The sequence below is a fragment of the Sciurus vulgaris genome (assembly GCF_902686455.1).
Source record: "Sciurus vulgaris genome assembly, chromosome: 1".
NCBI lineage: Eukaryota > Metazoa > Chordata > Mammalia > Rodentia > Sciuridae > Sciurus > Sciurus vulgaris.
Window position 1 is genome coordinate 30,222,071 of NC_136461.1, and position 14,487 is coordinate 30,236,557.

A 14,487-nucleotide genomic window follows, 5' to 3' on the forward strand; every position below is an offset into this window, starting at 1 on the left:
GAAGCTCAGGGAGTTGAAGTGCCTCAGAGCTTTTATTTGCTATTTTCTGGGTTCTAGCCAGGATGTCCGGTTTTAAACCTGTGTTAACTCCCACATCTGGAACCAGGCAGAAGGTGCATGTAGCTTACAAGGTGGGAAATCAGACAGATGTTTCTACATCTTTGATGTTTGCATATCTTTGTGTTTGAATAAATCTGGTTATACTTACTCTTGCATTGATGCCATATCTTTGTTTTAGATCTTTTACATTTTTAAATATATTTCTACAGGTTCTGGAGTTCTGGCCATATGACAAGTGCTTCTGGATCCCTTCTTTCTTGCCTGTTCCTCTAGAATGAGTACAAAGGCATGTATTCAAACCAACTCACCAGACTGCCTCCCAAAAAATGGTGTCCAGTTTTCAGAGTTGTTAAAGTCACACTGACCTCTAGGATCCTCCAGGTCCTAGTGCTACAGGGACATGCCAAAGCTCCAAGGGCAGAAGATTGCAGTCTGAGAAGGACCACACAATTGCCAAACCTCTCATAGGAGGTTTTGGCAATTTCCTCACCAGAAGTGGACAAGGCCAATCAGTTGTGTATCATCATGCCACAGCAGCTCCTGATCACCCTGCCCAAGACAAGCTCGTGGGTGAAGTTAAACCATCCAAGGAAGTCAAAGGGGGAGGTGCCCCTATGGGAGGATGTGACTAAAATGTTTGAAGAGGAAGGTGAGAATAGACTGAAGGAGGGGGAAGAAGGAAGCCTCATTTATGTGAACAGGCATACTTCATTGAGGTTACCTGTCGGGGAAAATTGGAGGAAAGAAGGTCTTTGAGAGGGTTCACTCATGCTGAGCTTGTGGCTTTTGGGAGTGGTCTAGGTGGGAGAGAAAATATTGGGCTCCCATCTCGGGCTCTTTTCAACACATGCTCTATACTGCTCCCATCTCCTGGCATCAGATAAAATACAGGACACAGGAGGCTAGAATATTGTTCCCCACCTGTGGCTCTTGAGTGTGGGAATGTGGTTCACAGGCAAAGGGATTAAAGGTTTCTGACTCCTTAAGTCATCCCAGGGTTTTCCTGCTAAGGTTCCAGTCATTTTAGCCTTAAACCAATATTTTTTCACAAGCATCAGTTTTTATTTTTATTTTTTCCCATCTTCCTGTGAGAGGCAGGAATGACACTCCTGATTCCTCTCATACTACCTTGAACTATGTGGATTCTGCAGGAGACATGCCCAAGACATGTCCACCTTATTTAGTGATCTGGTCAGGAGAAGATAGATGGAGAGAGGAAATTCATGTCTCATGTGATATCTTTATTCATACCTTTAATACTTCATATCCAGCCAGTATTTTTTATTATAGTCTAGTTATGTCAGGCAGGGACTCTGGCTAAGCATCTTGACAGATGGGGGGAAAAAAAAGGAATAATTATCTCTAAAGTGATTATTAGTTGAAAGAGATAGACATACAACTCTGTCAAAATAATAGAAGGTAGCCTAAGAAAAGCTCTTTCAGAATTCAAGGGATAGGAAATTTTCTTCTCATTACATCTACCTGAGGAAATATAAATCAGATGATTGAATTGGGTCTGGAAGAGTATTTTAGGCTTTTTTTTTTTTTTTTTTTTGTATTTTAGGCTTTTTCATAGAAGACTTGGAGGAAGTATAGAAAAGTGGGTACCTTGAGAGGTTCAGAGAAGGGGAAATATTTAGTCTAAATGAGGGTTAAGAATGTGAACTGGGTGTCCCACGTATAGATTGATAGTTTGGAGGTAACCATTACTGAGAAAATCTGCTTTGGGCAGATCATAGAATGCCTTGAAGTCCATGGTGAAATGTTTAACTTTTTTCCTTGTCTGGGGGAACCCTTTGAGGATTTTTGAACAAAGTGGCCTGATAGATCTGTGCTTTTGACCCTTGGGAAATATTGATACCCAAAGCAACATGCTGCAGGTCCTCCTCATTAAGGAGGCTTGGGCTCTTTTGAGTCACTCTAAATTTCCCTTTTTTGAATGTTTTGGGGGAGGAGTCAGTGGTTCTGCAGGCAGTACTCGTGTTTGGGAGATTTGAGGATATGCAAAATTCATAGTTCTTTTCCTTCCCTAGCTCTGCTGCCTCTGGATGCTGCTGAGACCCAGGAAGAAAGTTTAGAGGATGAATTGATGCCTGGCCTCGTGATAGCAGAACCCCAGGTGGGTTGAAGCATCTCCATTTTCTTAACATTACTTCTTGTTTTTAACCTGTCTGTTTTGGGAGAAGTGAGTGGGTTGAGACTAACAAATTCAACGTAAGGGTCTCAGTGTGAGTTGCTTTCATTCAGAAACTTAAGCACCCATGGTGGCGATTTCTCTGCTCATAGGGGCCTTCCTATAACTTTGTTTCTCACTAGCATCTTGATCTAATATTGTGCTATTTTTTGTAGAGAAAGCATAGTGAGTGATACCCTTCCAGCTCTTAAAAATCAATGGATATCATTTGGGATCTAAGATAAATGTCAGTACAATACTCAATATCCATAAATGAGATGAAATTCTGACCTTCTTTGTGATGTATCCACATCACTGTGAACTCTACCAGGTGACCCTTGGCACAGTATTGAGAAGAAGCCAAGTGAGAAGTGAGTAGAGAAGAAATGGCCACCTACACTTTTGAGGTAGGGCAGAGAGCAGGAGCAGCTTTGTTTTTTGTTTTTGTTTTTTTAATATATTTTTTAGTAGTTGATGGACCTTTATTTTATTATTTACATGTGGTGCTGAGAATTGAACCCAGTGCCTCACACATGCTAGGCAAGCGCTCTGCCACTGAACCACAACCCCAGCCTGAGGGGCAGCTTTAAGAGCAGTTAGGGCAGCATGTCAGAAATGGGTTGGGTCTTCACTGTCTGATGGAAACATGGGTGAAACAGAAGGAAATTGAAAGAAAGACTTTTATAGAGATACTATTGGAGATAGAAGAGTTTAAGTGAAAAGAACTTTAAATCTGAAATTAGATGGTATTGGATTAGATTTTATCTGAAATTTAGATGGTGCACAGTTTGATTTTATCTCATCTTACTTGCTCAGTGGTCTAGGGCAATTTTTTTTTTTTTTTCTTTTAGCTCTTTACAGTGTTTCTTTAGCTAAGAAATTTAGATGCTAATGTCTGCCTTCTAGGATTAAAATGCATTCTAGTTATTTATGGTAATATGGAAGAAGTCATAGTTAAATAATAGTCTAATTATTTAAAGAATTATCTCTACATTCCACTTATCTGGAATCCCTCATTTCCTAACATTTATCAAAAAGTAGATTCCTTTTCAATGGTTCGGAAGGGATTACATTTAAAAAAAAATAGTTTTAGTTATAGATGGACACAGTACCTTTATTTTATTTATTTATTTTTTATGTGGTGCTGAGAATTGAACCCAGTGCTTCACACATGCTAGGCAAGTGCTCTACCACTGAGCCACAACCCCAGCCCCATACATTTTTTTTTTTAATATTATGTAAGGTTTTCTTAAAAATATGGAATGCTTCACAAATTTGTGTGTCAGGATTACATTTTTTAAAAATATTGTTTTGGTTGTTAATGGACCTTTATTTATATTTGGTGCTGAGAATCAAACCCAGTGCCTCACACATGCTAGGCAAGTGCTCTACCACTGAGCTACTACCCCAGCCTCAAGGATTATTACACTTTTTAAAAATTGAAGTGTAAGTGATATACAGAAAAATACACTTAGGAAATGTATTCTGTTTTGACATATGAATGTACCCATGTAATCAAATTAATAAAGAGAACATTGCCTCCATCTTAGAAAGTTCCTTCTTGCCCTTTCCAATTGGTACTCTGCTCCAACCTTCATAAGGAATACATGAAATTTGTGTTACTTATTATAACTGCCTGTAAAGCCACAAATATCTTTTAAAAGTTTCATTTTAAAAAAGAATGTATATTCTGTAGTTGTTTGTGGTCTTTGATAAATGTCAGGTTAAACTATTTGATTGTAATGTTCCAATCTTTTATATCCTTGATGAATTTTTGTCTACTAGTTTTATCAATTACTGAGAGGATAAAATCTGTAATCATGATTTTGTCTTTATCTTTTTAGTTTGGTCAACTTTTAGTTAGTTTTAAGTTTCTCATCAAATGCATAAACATGATTGTTAGCTTCTTGAATTGACCCTCTTATCTTTATGAAATGTTCCTCTGAATTGACTCTATCATTATGAAATGACCCTCTGATTTATGGCCATACCACCCTGAACACACCTGATCTTGTTTAAAATAATCCTCTTTTTAAACCTATTGGTGTGTTTATAGTTAAAGTGTGACCTTTTTAAATATGGGTGGGTCTTGCTAGTTGAAGTCCATTTACAGTTAATCACGGATATGAATGGGTGTGAGTGTAGGTTGTTGTTTGCTATTTGTCCTTTCTGTTCTTTGTTTCTTTGTATCTTCTCTCCTGCCTTCTTTTGGATTAAATCCTTTCTGAGTATTATCCCATTTTATGTCTTTCAGTGACTTTTTTTTTTGGTACCCGAAATTGAACCCAGGGTCACCTAACCACTGAGCACATGTCCAGCCCTTTTTATTTTATTTTTTAATTTTAAGACATGGTCTTGCTAAGTTGCTTAGGACTTCGCTAAATTACTGAGTCTGGCTTTGAACTTGTGATCCTCCTGCCTCAGCCTCCCAAGCCATGTACCACCACACCTGGCTACTTCAGTGACTATTTTTTTATAATTTTTTGGTGGGGATTGAACTCAGGGGTACTCAACCACTGAGCCACATCTCTAGCCCTATTTTGTATTTTATTTAGAGATAGGGTCTCACTGAGTTGCTTAGTGCCCCACTGTTTCTGGGACTGGCTTTGAACTTGCTATCTCCTGCCTCAGCCTCCTGAGCCACTGGAATTAAGACATGCACCACTGTGCCCAGCTCACTCCAGTGACTTTTTTTTTTTTAGTTTTTTGTTGTTGTTGTTGATGGACCTTTATTTTAATCATTTATTTATATGTGGTGTTGAGAATCATGTGTGAGGCAAGTGCTCTACCACTGAACCTCAGCCCCAGCCCTCCAGTGACTTTAAAAAAAAATTTTTTTTTTTTTGTAGTTGTAGATGGACAGCATGCCTTTATTTTATTTGTTTATTTTTATGTAGTGCTGAGAATTGAACACAGTGCCTCACACATGGGAGGCAAACACTCTGGCACTGAGCTACAGCTACAGCCCATTACACATTGATTTCATTTGGGAACAGGAAAAATGTGAACATTTTAGAGTCTTAGTAAAGTAATATGTGGTATTGAAATTTTTTTCATTTTTTTTTTTGACAGTGATAGTAATAAATATTAAAAAAATATTTTTCATACATGTATATAGGGTAATAATGTCTGTCTCATTTTACTGTCCTTCCCATCCCCACCGCCTTACCCTTCCTCTTCCCCTCTTCATAATCCAAAGTTCCTCATTCTTCCCTACCCACCCTCCACTATGGATCAGCATTCGCATATCAGAGAAAACATTCTGTGTTTGGGTTTTTGGGATTGACTTGTTTCACTTAGCATGATTTTCTCCAACTCCATCCATTTACCTGCAAATGCCATAATTTCATTCTTCTTTAAGGCTGAGTAATATTCCATTGTGTATATATACCACATTTTCTTTATTCATTCATCTGTTGAAGGGCATTTAGGTTGGTTCCATAGTTTAGCTATTGTGAATTGAGCTGCTGTAAACATTGATGTGGATGTGTCATCCCTCCAGTGACTTTTAAGTTACACTTTTTTGACTTGTTTTAGTGGTCATTCTATCATGGTGTGCATTTTTAAATTTATTTCCATTGCTTTGAATTAACATACTGCTTCAGGTATACTATGAAAACATATATCCATTTACTGCTTCTTTGTACTCTCATCATCATATATTTTACTTTATGTGTTATAAACCCCACAATACATTGTTTGCATTTTTGCTTTTAATGGTAAATTGTCTTATTAAAAAAATTAAGCAATCAGGGGCTGAGGTTGTGGCTCATGGTAGATCGCTCGTCTAGCATGTGTAAGGCCCTGGGTTCAATCCTCAGCACCACGTAAAAGTAAAGGTATCGCGTCCATCTACTACTAAAAAATATATATTTAAAAACATTAAGAAACCAGTTGTGGTGGCACACACCTATAATCCCACCAACTCAGGAGGCTGAGGCAGGAGAATTACAAGTTTTAGACCAGCCTCAGCAATTTAGAAAGACCCTGTCTCAAAATAAAAATAAAAAAGAACTGGGTGCATGCCTATTATTCCAGTGACTTGGGAGGCTAAGGTAGGAGGATCACTTCAAGGCTAGCCTGAGCAATTTAGTGAGACCCTCTCTCAAAAAATAAAAAGAATTGGGAATGTAACTAAGTGAAGAGCACTTCTGGAATCCTCAGTACCACAAAAACAAATGACAACCTGACTCTTTTGTATTTACCCACTATTTATCAATTCAAGTACTCTTCAATTTTTAAAACTTTTGTTTCAAATTTCTGATATTTATTTCCCTTCAGTCTAAAAAACTTTTTTTCATTTCTTGTAGTATAAATATTCTGATGACAAATTTGCAGTTTTGGTTGTTCTAAACATACCTTAATATTTCCTCCTATTTGAGGATCTTCTACTGGATTTAGAATCTAAGTTTCTTATTTTTTCTTTAAGTACTTTAAAAAGGTTCCTTTTTTGGGGGGGGGGGTGCGTGCTGGGGATTGAACTTGGGGCACTCAACCACTGACCCACATCCTCAGCCCTATTTTATATTTTATTTAGAGACAGGGTCTCTCTGAGTTGCTTAGCTGCTCGCTTTTGCTGAGGCTGGCTTTGAACTCCCAGTCTTCCTGCCTTAGCCTCCCAAGCTGCTGGGATTACAGGTGTGCACCACTGCACCTGGCTTCCATTATCTTTTAACTTGTATTATTTCTGATGAGAAGTTGCCTGTTATTCTTATCATTTGTGATATGTCTTTGTTTCATATCAACTTTTCATTGTTTTTTGTTTCCCTTTTCTTACCATCTTTTGCTCCAGACAGTTGTTCATCTTGGACTAAACTCCAGCTGTACTCCAGAGTCTTTTGCCTACTTTTATGATCTTTCCCTTTATTTTTGTTATTCAACAGTTTTGCTGTGGTGTGCATAGGTGTGGGGTGTTTTGGGGGATGGGTGGGTGTTTAGTTTATCCCTTTTGGGGCTTGCTGAGCTTGAATTTGTAAGTTCTATCAGTTTGGAAGTTTTTCAGCTACTTCTTTAAATATTTCTTCTTTTGAGGTTTTAATTATATCACTTGATACTAACCCTCAGGTTTCTTTTTTTTCTCTTGCTGCTCTATTTTGAATAATGTCTATTGACCCATATTTAAGTTTCACTGAGCTTGTCTTCATCTACCTTGTCTACTTTAAGGCCATTCAATTAATTTTTAATACATTTTATTTTTCATTTATAGAATTTTTCTCTTCTTGCATTTCTGTGTCTCTCTAAAGTTATCCCCATCTCTTTATCCATTCTATCCTTAAATTCTTTAACATACATTTAAATAATTGCTTTGATGTTCTTATCTGCTTATTTCAGGGACTTGATCATCTATGTGTCTGCTGTGTTGATTTTTTATTTGCTTGATTATAGGTCATATTTCCCCTTGTTTACATGTTTGTTTTATTTTTTGGTACTGGGAATTGAACCCAGGGGCACTTAACCACTGAGCTACATCTCTAACCCTTTTTGAGACAGTCTCACTAAGTTACTTAGGGCCTTGCTCAGTTGCTGAGGCTATCCTTGAATTTGGGATCCTCTTGCCTCAGCTTCCCAAGTTGCTGGGATTATAGACATGTGTCACTGCATCCAGCATCTAATAATTAAAAACAAACAAACAGTGGAATATGAGGGAGGGGTGTGTGTGTATAGGTAGATAGTTTTGTTTTGTTTCTAAGATACTCTAAGGCCTTTCCTCTGTCTGTTGGCTAAGATGAGGGACTGATTATTCTTATTCCTCCTGGAGCTGTGATGCATCTTGAATTTGATTCAGTTTAGCTTCACGCCAGGGCCTCCCACCACCACTAAGGGGGTGCTCTTCTTTATCTTTTGGTATTTAGGCTAGGAAGCAGGTAGACTACAGTTCTAGACAGTTGTTCATCTTAGACTAAGTCTAGCTGGGCCCCAGAATTCAAGCTCAGCAAGAATCCATAGGTGTTTGATGAAAATTTTGGGAGCAGAAGTGCCTTTTTCCTGTCTGAACCCCCATTTCCCACCCCTTCTGATCTCATCTCCTGCTCTCCCCTTCCTTAACCTACCTCCATCCATGCTCTTCACCTCCTGTTCCTCAAATAAGCTAAGAATGTTCTCACCTGAGGTCCTTAACACCTCCCTGGAATGCTCTCCCCACAGATTTCCACATAGCTCTTCCTCACTGAATTCATATCTCTGGCCAAATATCACCCTTTCAGAGCAACTTTAAATACCTTACAAAAAGATCATTCTTACACTCACTTTGATTCTCCCTATTCCCTTTGACCTGCTTAATTTTTTTTCTAAGGCATGTGCGATCATATGTCCTACATATTTAATTATTTGTAGTAATTTCAAAACAGATCCAGGGAGGCCCCTCCCAAAACTTAGAAAATGTCAGTACTCCTTGGATTTTGAAAGTGGTGGCCTCTAACTGAAAAGGAATGTTTGATGTTCTAGGAACTGTTGACCTTTAAGGACATATTTGTGGACTTTACCCAGGAAGAGTGGGGGCAGTTGGCCCCTACTCACCGGAATTTGTACCGTGATGTGATGCTGGAGAACTACAGGAACCTGGTATCAGTGGGTAAGGATGGGTCATCCATATATCCAGAAACCTGCTCATTATAGGAGAGTCATTGTTTCTAAATTATCACTACTGTAGATTCTTTGAGGCTTGGCCTTGGGTTCTATATTAGATATATATTATACTTTTGAAAACCAAGCCAGGGCAGATCTGATTCCTTGGGAATCAGCTTTACTTCATAGACCTAGAATAGAAAGATATGCCCCTTTTCCCTCTCAAACTCCTGAATACCAGAACACTAGAACTAAATTCTTTGGATGGTACTTAGACATCAACATAAACATTCATTCTTTCTCTTTTTCTTTTACTTCATAAGCAGGATATCAGTTTTCTAAGCCTAGTGTGATTTCCCAGTTGGAGAAAGGAGAAGAGCCATGGATGATACAGAAAGGAGACCCAGGAAATAACATTTCAGGTGAGACCAAGGAAGATGGTAGCTTTTAATATGTAGGCTGAAAGGGTCCTCCCAGCCTGCCAGGAAGGCTCAGACCACTGGACAAAACCTGCATTAAAACTAATTTTACCCACTCTGTCTTCACTGAACTCTTGCAAAAGTCTTTCTTGAATTGTCCTCATTAAGGTTTAAGTTGATTTTCCTTCTTCAGTATCCTAAATCCTGCCCACCTAAAGCTCCTTCTTCTAAACAGTGAGATGTATGTGGTCTCTCCACAGAAAACAGATCTCTTTTCAGGGCTGTACAGATCTTTAATTTTCTCTCTTCTACTCTATTTCCACTTTTCCCCATCTTTTATTTTACAATTCCAGTTTTCATCTCTTTTTAACTCACATATCTTAATTTTTGGTAGCAGCTGCTTCATGAAAAGTCCTGCAAGAGAAAATAGCACAGGATTCCTTCTCACCCAGTCCAGTAGCAATTTTTCTGAACTTTGCTTTTATTATGGAAAATTTTACACATTTTGAAAGGCATAGAGAACATTGTAACACACTGCTGTGTAGCTTCCACCTAGATTAAGAAAGAAAAGTTGAAGTCCTGCTGCTCCCCTCCTACCTTTCAAAATAACCACTCTTCTGTTTAAATATTACCATTGCCACTGTCTTCTTATTTTCATTACATACATATATCTCTAAACAACTGCATTGTTTTGTACATTCATATTCTTCAAATAAATGATATATGTACTTTCTTTTCTTGTTCAACACTGTTGATATTTCTCCATCACTGTTGATGTTTCTAGTTTATTCATTTCCATTGAATTAATAAACCACAATTTAGTTACGAATTTTTCTGTTGGTAGACTATATTATTTCCAAATTTGGAGGTTACAGAGATGCTGCAGTAATCCTTCATGCACATATCTGCTCATATACATCCAAATATTTCTTCAAGGTAGTTGGTAGAACAAAACTGTTGGATGGGATACATATGCCTTCATTTTACGAGTTATTACCAAGTTCCTCTTCAAAGCATTGTCACCAATTTTTGTTCCCTTCAGCAGGTTTTGAGAGTTCCCAGAACTTAGGATTTTGTCAATATTCAGCATTGTCAAACTTTAAAATCTTTGTAAATTCAGTGGGTGAATATGATATTATTTCTTTAATTTTCCTGATTACTCATGTAAGGAAGCATATTCTCATGTTTGTTGACCATCCATCCAGAATTCCTTCTGTGTAAATTACTTGTTATATCCTTTGTCAATTTTTCTATTATCTTTGTTAAAATTAATTTCTAGAAAAAAATATGTGTGTGTGTGTGTTCTGGATACTAATCCTTGATAATTTTCTTTTATAAATGTTTTCTCTCAGCCAGTGACCCATCTTTCATTTTTTAAAAATAATGTCTTTAGCCAAGTGCAGTGGCGCATACCCATAGTCCCAGTGTTTTGGGAGATTGAGGCAAGAGGATCACAAGTTCAAAGCCAGCCTTAGCAACTTAGACCCTGCCTCAAAATAAAAAAAAATAAATAAAAAAGGGTTAGGGATGTGGCTCAGTGGTTAAGAGCCTCTGGTTCAATCCCTATAAATAAATAAGTAAATAAATAAGTAAAGTCTTTTAAAGGATATGTATTATTAAATTTAATTTTACTTAATTTATCAGTTTCTGTGCTTTTTATTATGTAAGATATCCATTTCTGCTGTTATCCTCCATTTTACTATATGCAGATGATATATATATATATTCCTTTATACTCCTGTATTTTTAAAAAAAATTTTAGTTGTAGATGGACACAATGCCTTTTATGTGGTATTATTTATTACGTTTATGTGGTGCTGAGGACCAAACCCTGTGCCTCACATGTGCTAGGCAAGTGTTCTACCACTGAGCCACAACTGCAGCACCTATATACCTGTATTTTTAGAGTTTTGCTTTTCATATTTGTTTGGTTCATCTGGAATTCATTTTATATAGTATGAGATTTAAAAAAAAAAAATCTAGTTTAACTTTTTCCACATGGACATTCAGTCCAGGAACCATTTGTTGGATAACTGATGCAGCTCTGTCACCTGTTAAGTTTCTTTTTATGCTTAGGTCTATTTCTGGGTTCTTTCTATTCCATTTCATTAAAAAAAATTTCCTGTCCCTACTCTAATTCCAGGCTGTCTTCCATTACTATGTTTCATAATGAGACCTATTATCTAGTAGAAGTAGTTTACCCACTTTGTTTCTTAAAATTGCCCCCTTGCTTTTCCATATGAATTATATAGTCAGTGCATCAAGTGACACAGACAAATGCTGTTGCCATTTTTATTGAAATAGAATCAAATATATAGATCAATTTGAGAAGACTAACGTTGTGATATTGGGTCCTACTATCCAGGAACATGATGTATTTTTTCATCTGGTATTTACTATCAATTTTTGTTCATTTAAAGTTTCAGAATTTTCTCCATGAAGGTCTTGTACATGTTGCAAATCTTGTTAAAATTCATTCTGAAAATTGTGTATTTTATTGCCATTATAGATGGTATATTTTTAAAAATTGTTTTCTGCTTGTTGCTTGTATGTAATAACAATTTATTTTGAATATTGATATTATATAGGCAGCCCACCTTGTTTCACTCTATTATGAATTCTAATAATTGTTTGTATATTGTCCTGAGTTTTCTCTTCTGCAACTTATAATTATTATTTTTTCGTACCAGGGATTGAACTCAGGGGCACTTGACTACTGAGCCACACCCCCAGCCCTATTTTGTACTTTATTTAGAGACAGGTTCTCACTGAGTTGCTTAGTGCCTCACTGTTGCTGAGGCTGGGTTTGAACTCAAGATCCTCCTACCTCAGCCTCCTGAGCTGCTAGGATTACAGGCATGCACCACCACGCTCAGCCTCTTCTGCAACTTATAATAATGAAAATAATATGGGCTAAGGGTATAGCTTAGTGGTATAATACTTCCTTAACATAGGCAAGGCCCTGGGGTCTGTCCCCACCATCACAAAACAAAACAAAATACCAAAAGAAAATAATAATAAAAGATACCCTGAATGTTCTTGCCCTACTTCTGGACAAAATCTTAAAGAGGTCTTACACATGGTCTAGTCTTTAAATAACAAAATAATCTTGATTTTTAGTAAAATATTTATTGAATTCAGTGAAATAGTCAAAACTCCCAGTATCATTCAGAGTTAAATTTTGTTTTCTCCTCTTCCCCTAGAGTGGGTCTGCTTCAGGCCTAAATACTGAATTGGGGAGGGGTACAGAGATGACTTCTTTTCCCTTTCCCTGTTGTCTTCTCTTCTTCCTCCCCTATTCCCAACCAGAATCAGGGACCAGAAAAGTACAGCCTTTGTTATGCCTCTATTCATTTATAATTTGGAATGTGAAAGAAAGTGCTAATGATTATTTTGTGTTGACCAGGCTGAAGGATATTTTCCTGGAACCTAACAGCAGTAGCAATGCAACAGTCTGGGTTTCTTACATAAATAACATTTTCCTCTGCAAAAATAACATTTTAGGAATATATTAATAACTATAGGAAGCAGAACTAAATACAAACACAAATTTTAATAAAGGCCAACATAATGTTTTTGTGCATATTCTTAGTTCAAACCCTAGTCTTTGAACCAGTGTCTCTCCTGATTCTGCTGAAATGGGGAGAGGAACATTTTATCTTTAAGATTGTTTTCGAAAAAGTGTCAAAAAAAAATTCATAAAGACAGCTCTGAAAGTTCATTACTTATTATTAATGGAATTAGTATTTGTTGGTACCACATAGTACTAATAATTCATTAGAATTACCAGAAAGAACAGTACTAAAAACCTCAAATTTTACTACATATGAAAAAAATGATGCATTTAACCTATTCACTGTTTCTTAAATTTTATTTCCCATTACTGGTCTAGGCTGCATAACCATATTTAAATATAATCAAAATCTCATGTAATTTATGTATTGTTGCCTAAATCTCCATCTTATATCCACTACAGTAATTGATTTTTTTCAAAACACAATGAAGATGAGTTATTTGCATTTTTTCATTTCTTTCAGACTTGAAGAGTAAAACAGAAACCAGTGAGTCAACTGCAAACAATGACATTTCCCAGGAACGTTTATATCATGACATTATGATGGAAAGGTTCATAAGGGAGGATATCATTTATTCCACATTGAGAAAAGTTTCCAGATATGATGATGTGTTAGAAAGGCACCAGGAAACCTGTGGAAGAAATGTGAGACAAGCCATTTTGACCCACAAGAAGAGAGTCCAAGATGTTAACAAACATGGGGGAACTGTTGTGAGTTCAAATGTTTTAGAACAGAAGCATCATAAGTGTGACGCACCTAGAAAGAGGAACAAATACAAATTAGATTTGATTAATCATCCAATAAGTTGCATAAGAGCAAAAATCTATGAATGTAATATATGTGAAAAAATGTTCAAACAACCCAATCACCTTACTGAACACATGAGAATTCATACTGGTGAGAAGCCTTTCAGATGTAAGGAGTGTGGAAGGGCCTTTAGTCAAAGCGCATCTCTTAATACACACCAGAGGATCCATACTGGTGAGAAACCCTTTGAATGTGAGGAGTGTGGCAAAGCCTTCAGACATCGCTCATCGCTTAATCAGCATCATAGAACTCACACTGGAGAGAAGCCTTATGTATGTGACAAATGTCAGAAAGCTTTTAGCCAGAACATTAGCTTGACCCAACATCTGAAGACTCATTCTGGAGAGAAACCTTTTACTTGCAATGAATGTGGGAAAACCTTTAGACAGATCAGACACCTTAGTGAACATGTAAGAATTCATACTGGGGAGAAGCCCTATGCATGTACTGCATGTTGTAAAACCTTTAGTCACCGAGCGTATCTAACACATCACCAGAGGATCCATACTGGTGAGAGACCCTACAAATGTAAGGAATGTGGAAAAGCGTTTAGACAGAGGATACACCTTAACAACCATAAGACTGTCCATACAGGAGTGAAAGCATATGAATGCAACCGTTGTGGGAAAGCCTACAGGCATGATTCATCCTTTAAGAAACATCAGAGGCATCATACTGGAGAAAAACCTTATGAATGTAATGAATGTGGAAAATCCTTCAGCTATAATTCATCACTTAGTCGACACCATGAAATACACAAGCGGAATGCCTTCCGAAATAATGTGTAAAAAAATATTTATTTGGTGAGAACAGAAGCCACATCTGAATCAGTGATTCTAAGCTTTAAAATTTCAGGACTCAAATAAATTTGAGAAATTGATTTAATGAT

The 14,487-nt window shown here is 37.0% G+C and overlaps 1 protein-coding gene across 2 annotated transcripts; it reads left to right on the top strand.

Annotated features, from left to right (window-relative positions):
* Positions 1-271: 271 nt before the first annotated feature.
* On the top strand, positions 272-14,487 carry LOC306637916 (zinc finger protein 69 homolog). Of its 2 annotated transcripts, none has more exons than XM_079100810.1 (5): positions 272-709; positions 2,094-2,179; positions 8,678-8,804; positions 9,121-9,219; positions 13,254-14,487. In XM_079100810.1, the coding sequence occupies exons 1-5, from the start codon at positions 586-588 to the stop codon at positions 14,384-14,386; spliced, it is 1,569 nt and encodes a 522-aa protein (XP_078956936.1). In that variant the 5' UTR covers positions 272-585; the 3' UTR covers positions 14,387-14,487. The 2 variants fall into 2 exon arrangements, with proteins under 2 accessions (XP_078956936.1, XP_078956937.1); XM_079100811.1 differs by having other exon boundaries at positions 9,124-9,219.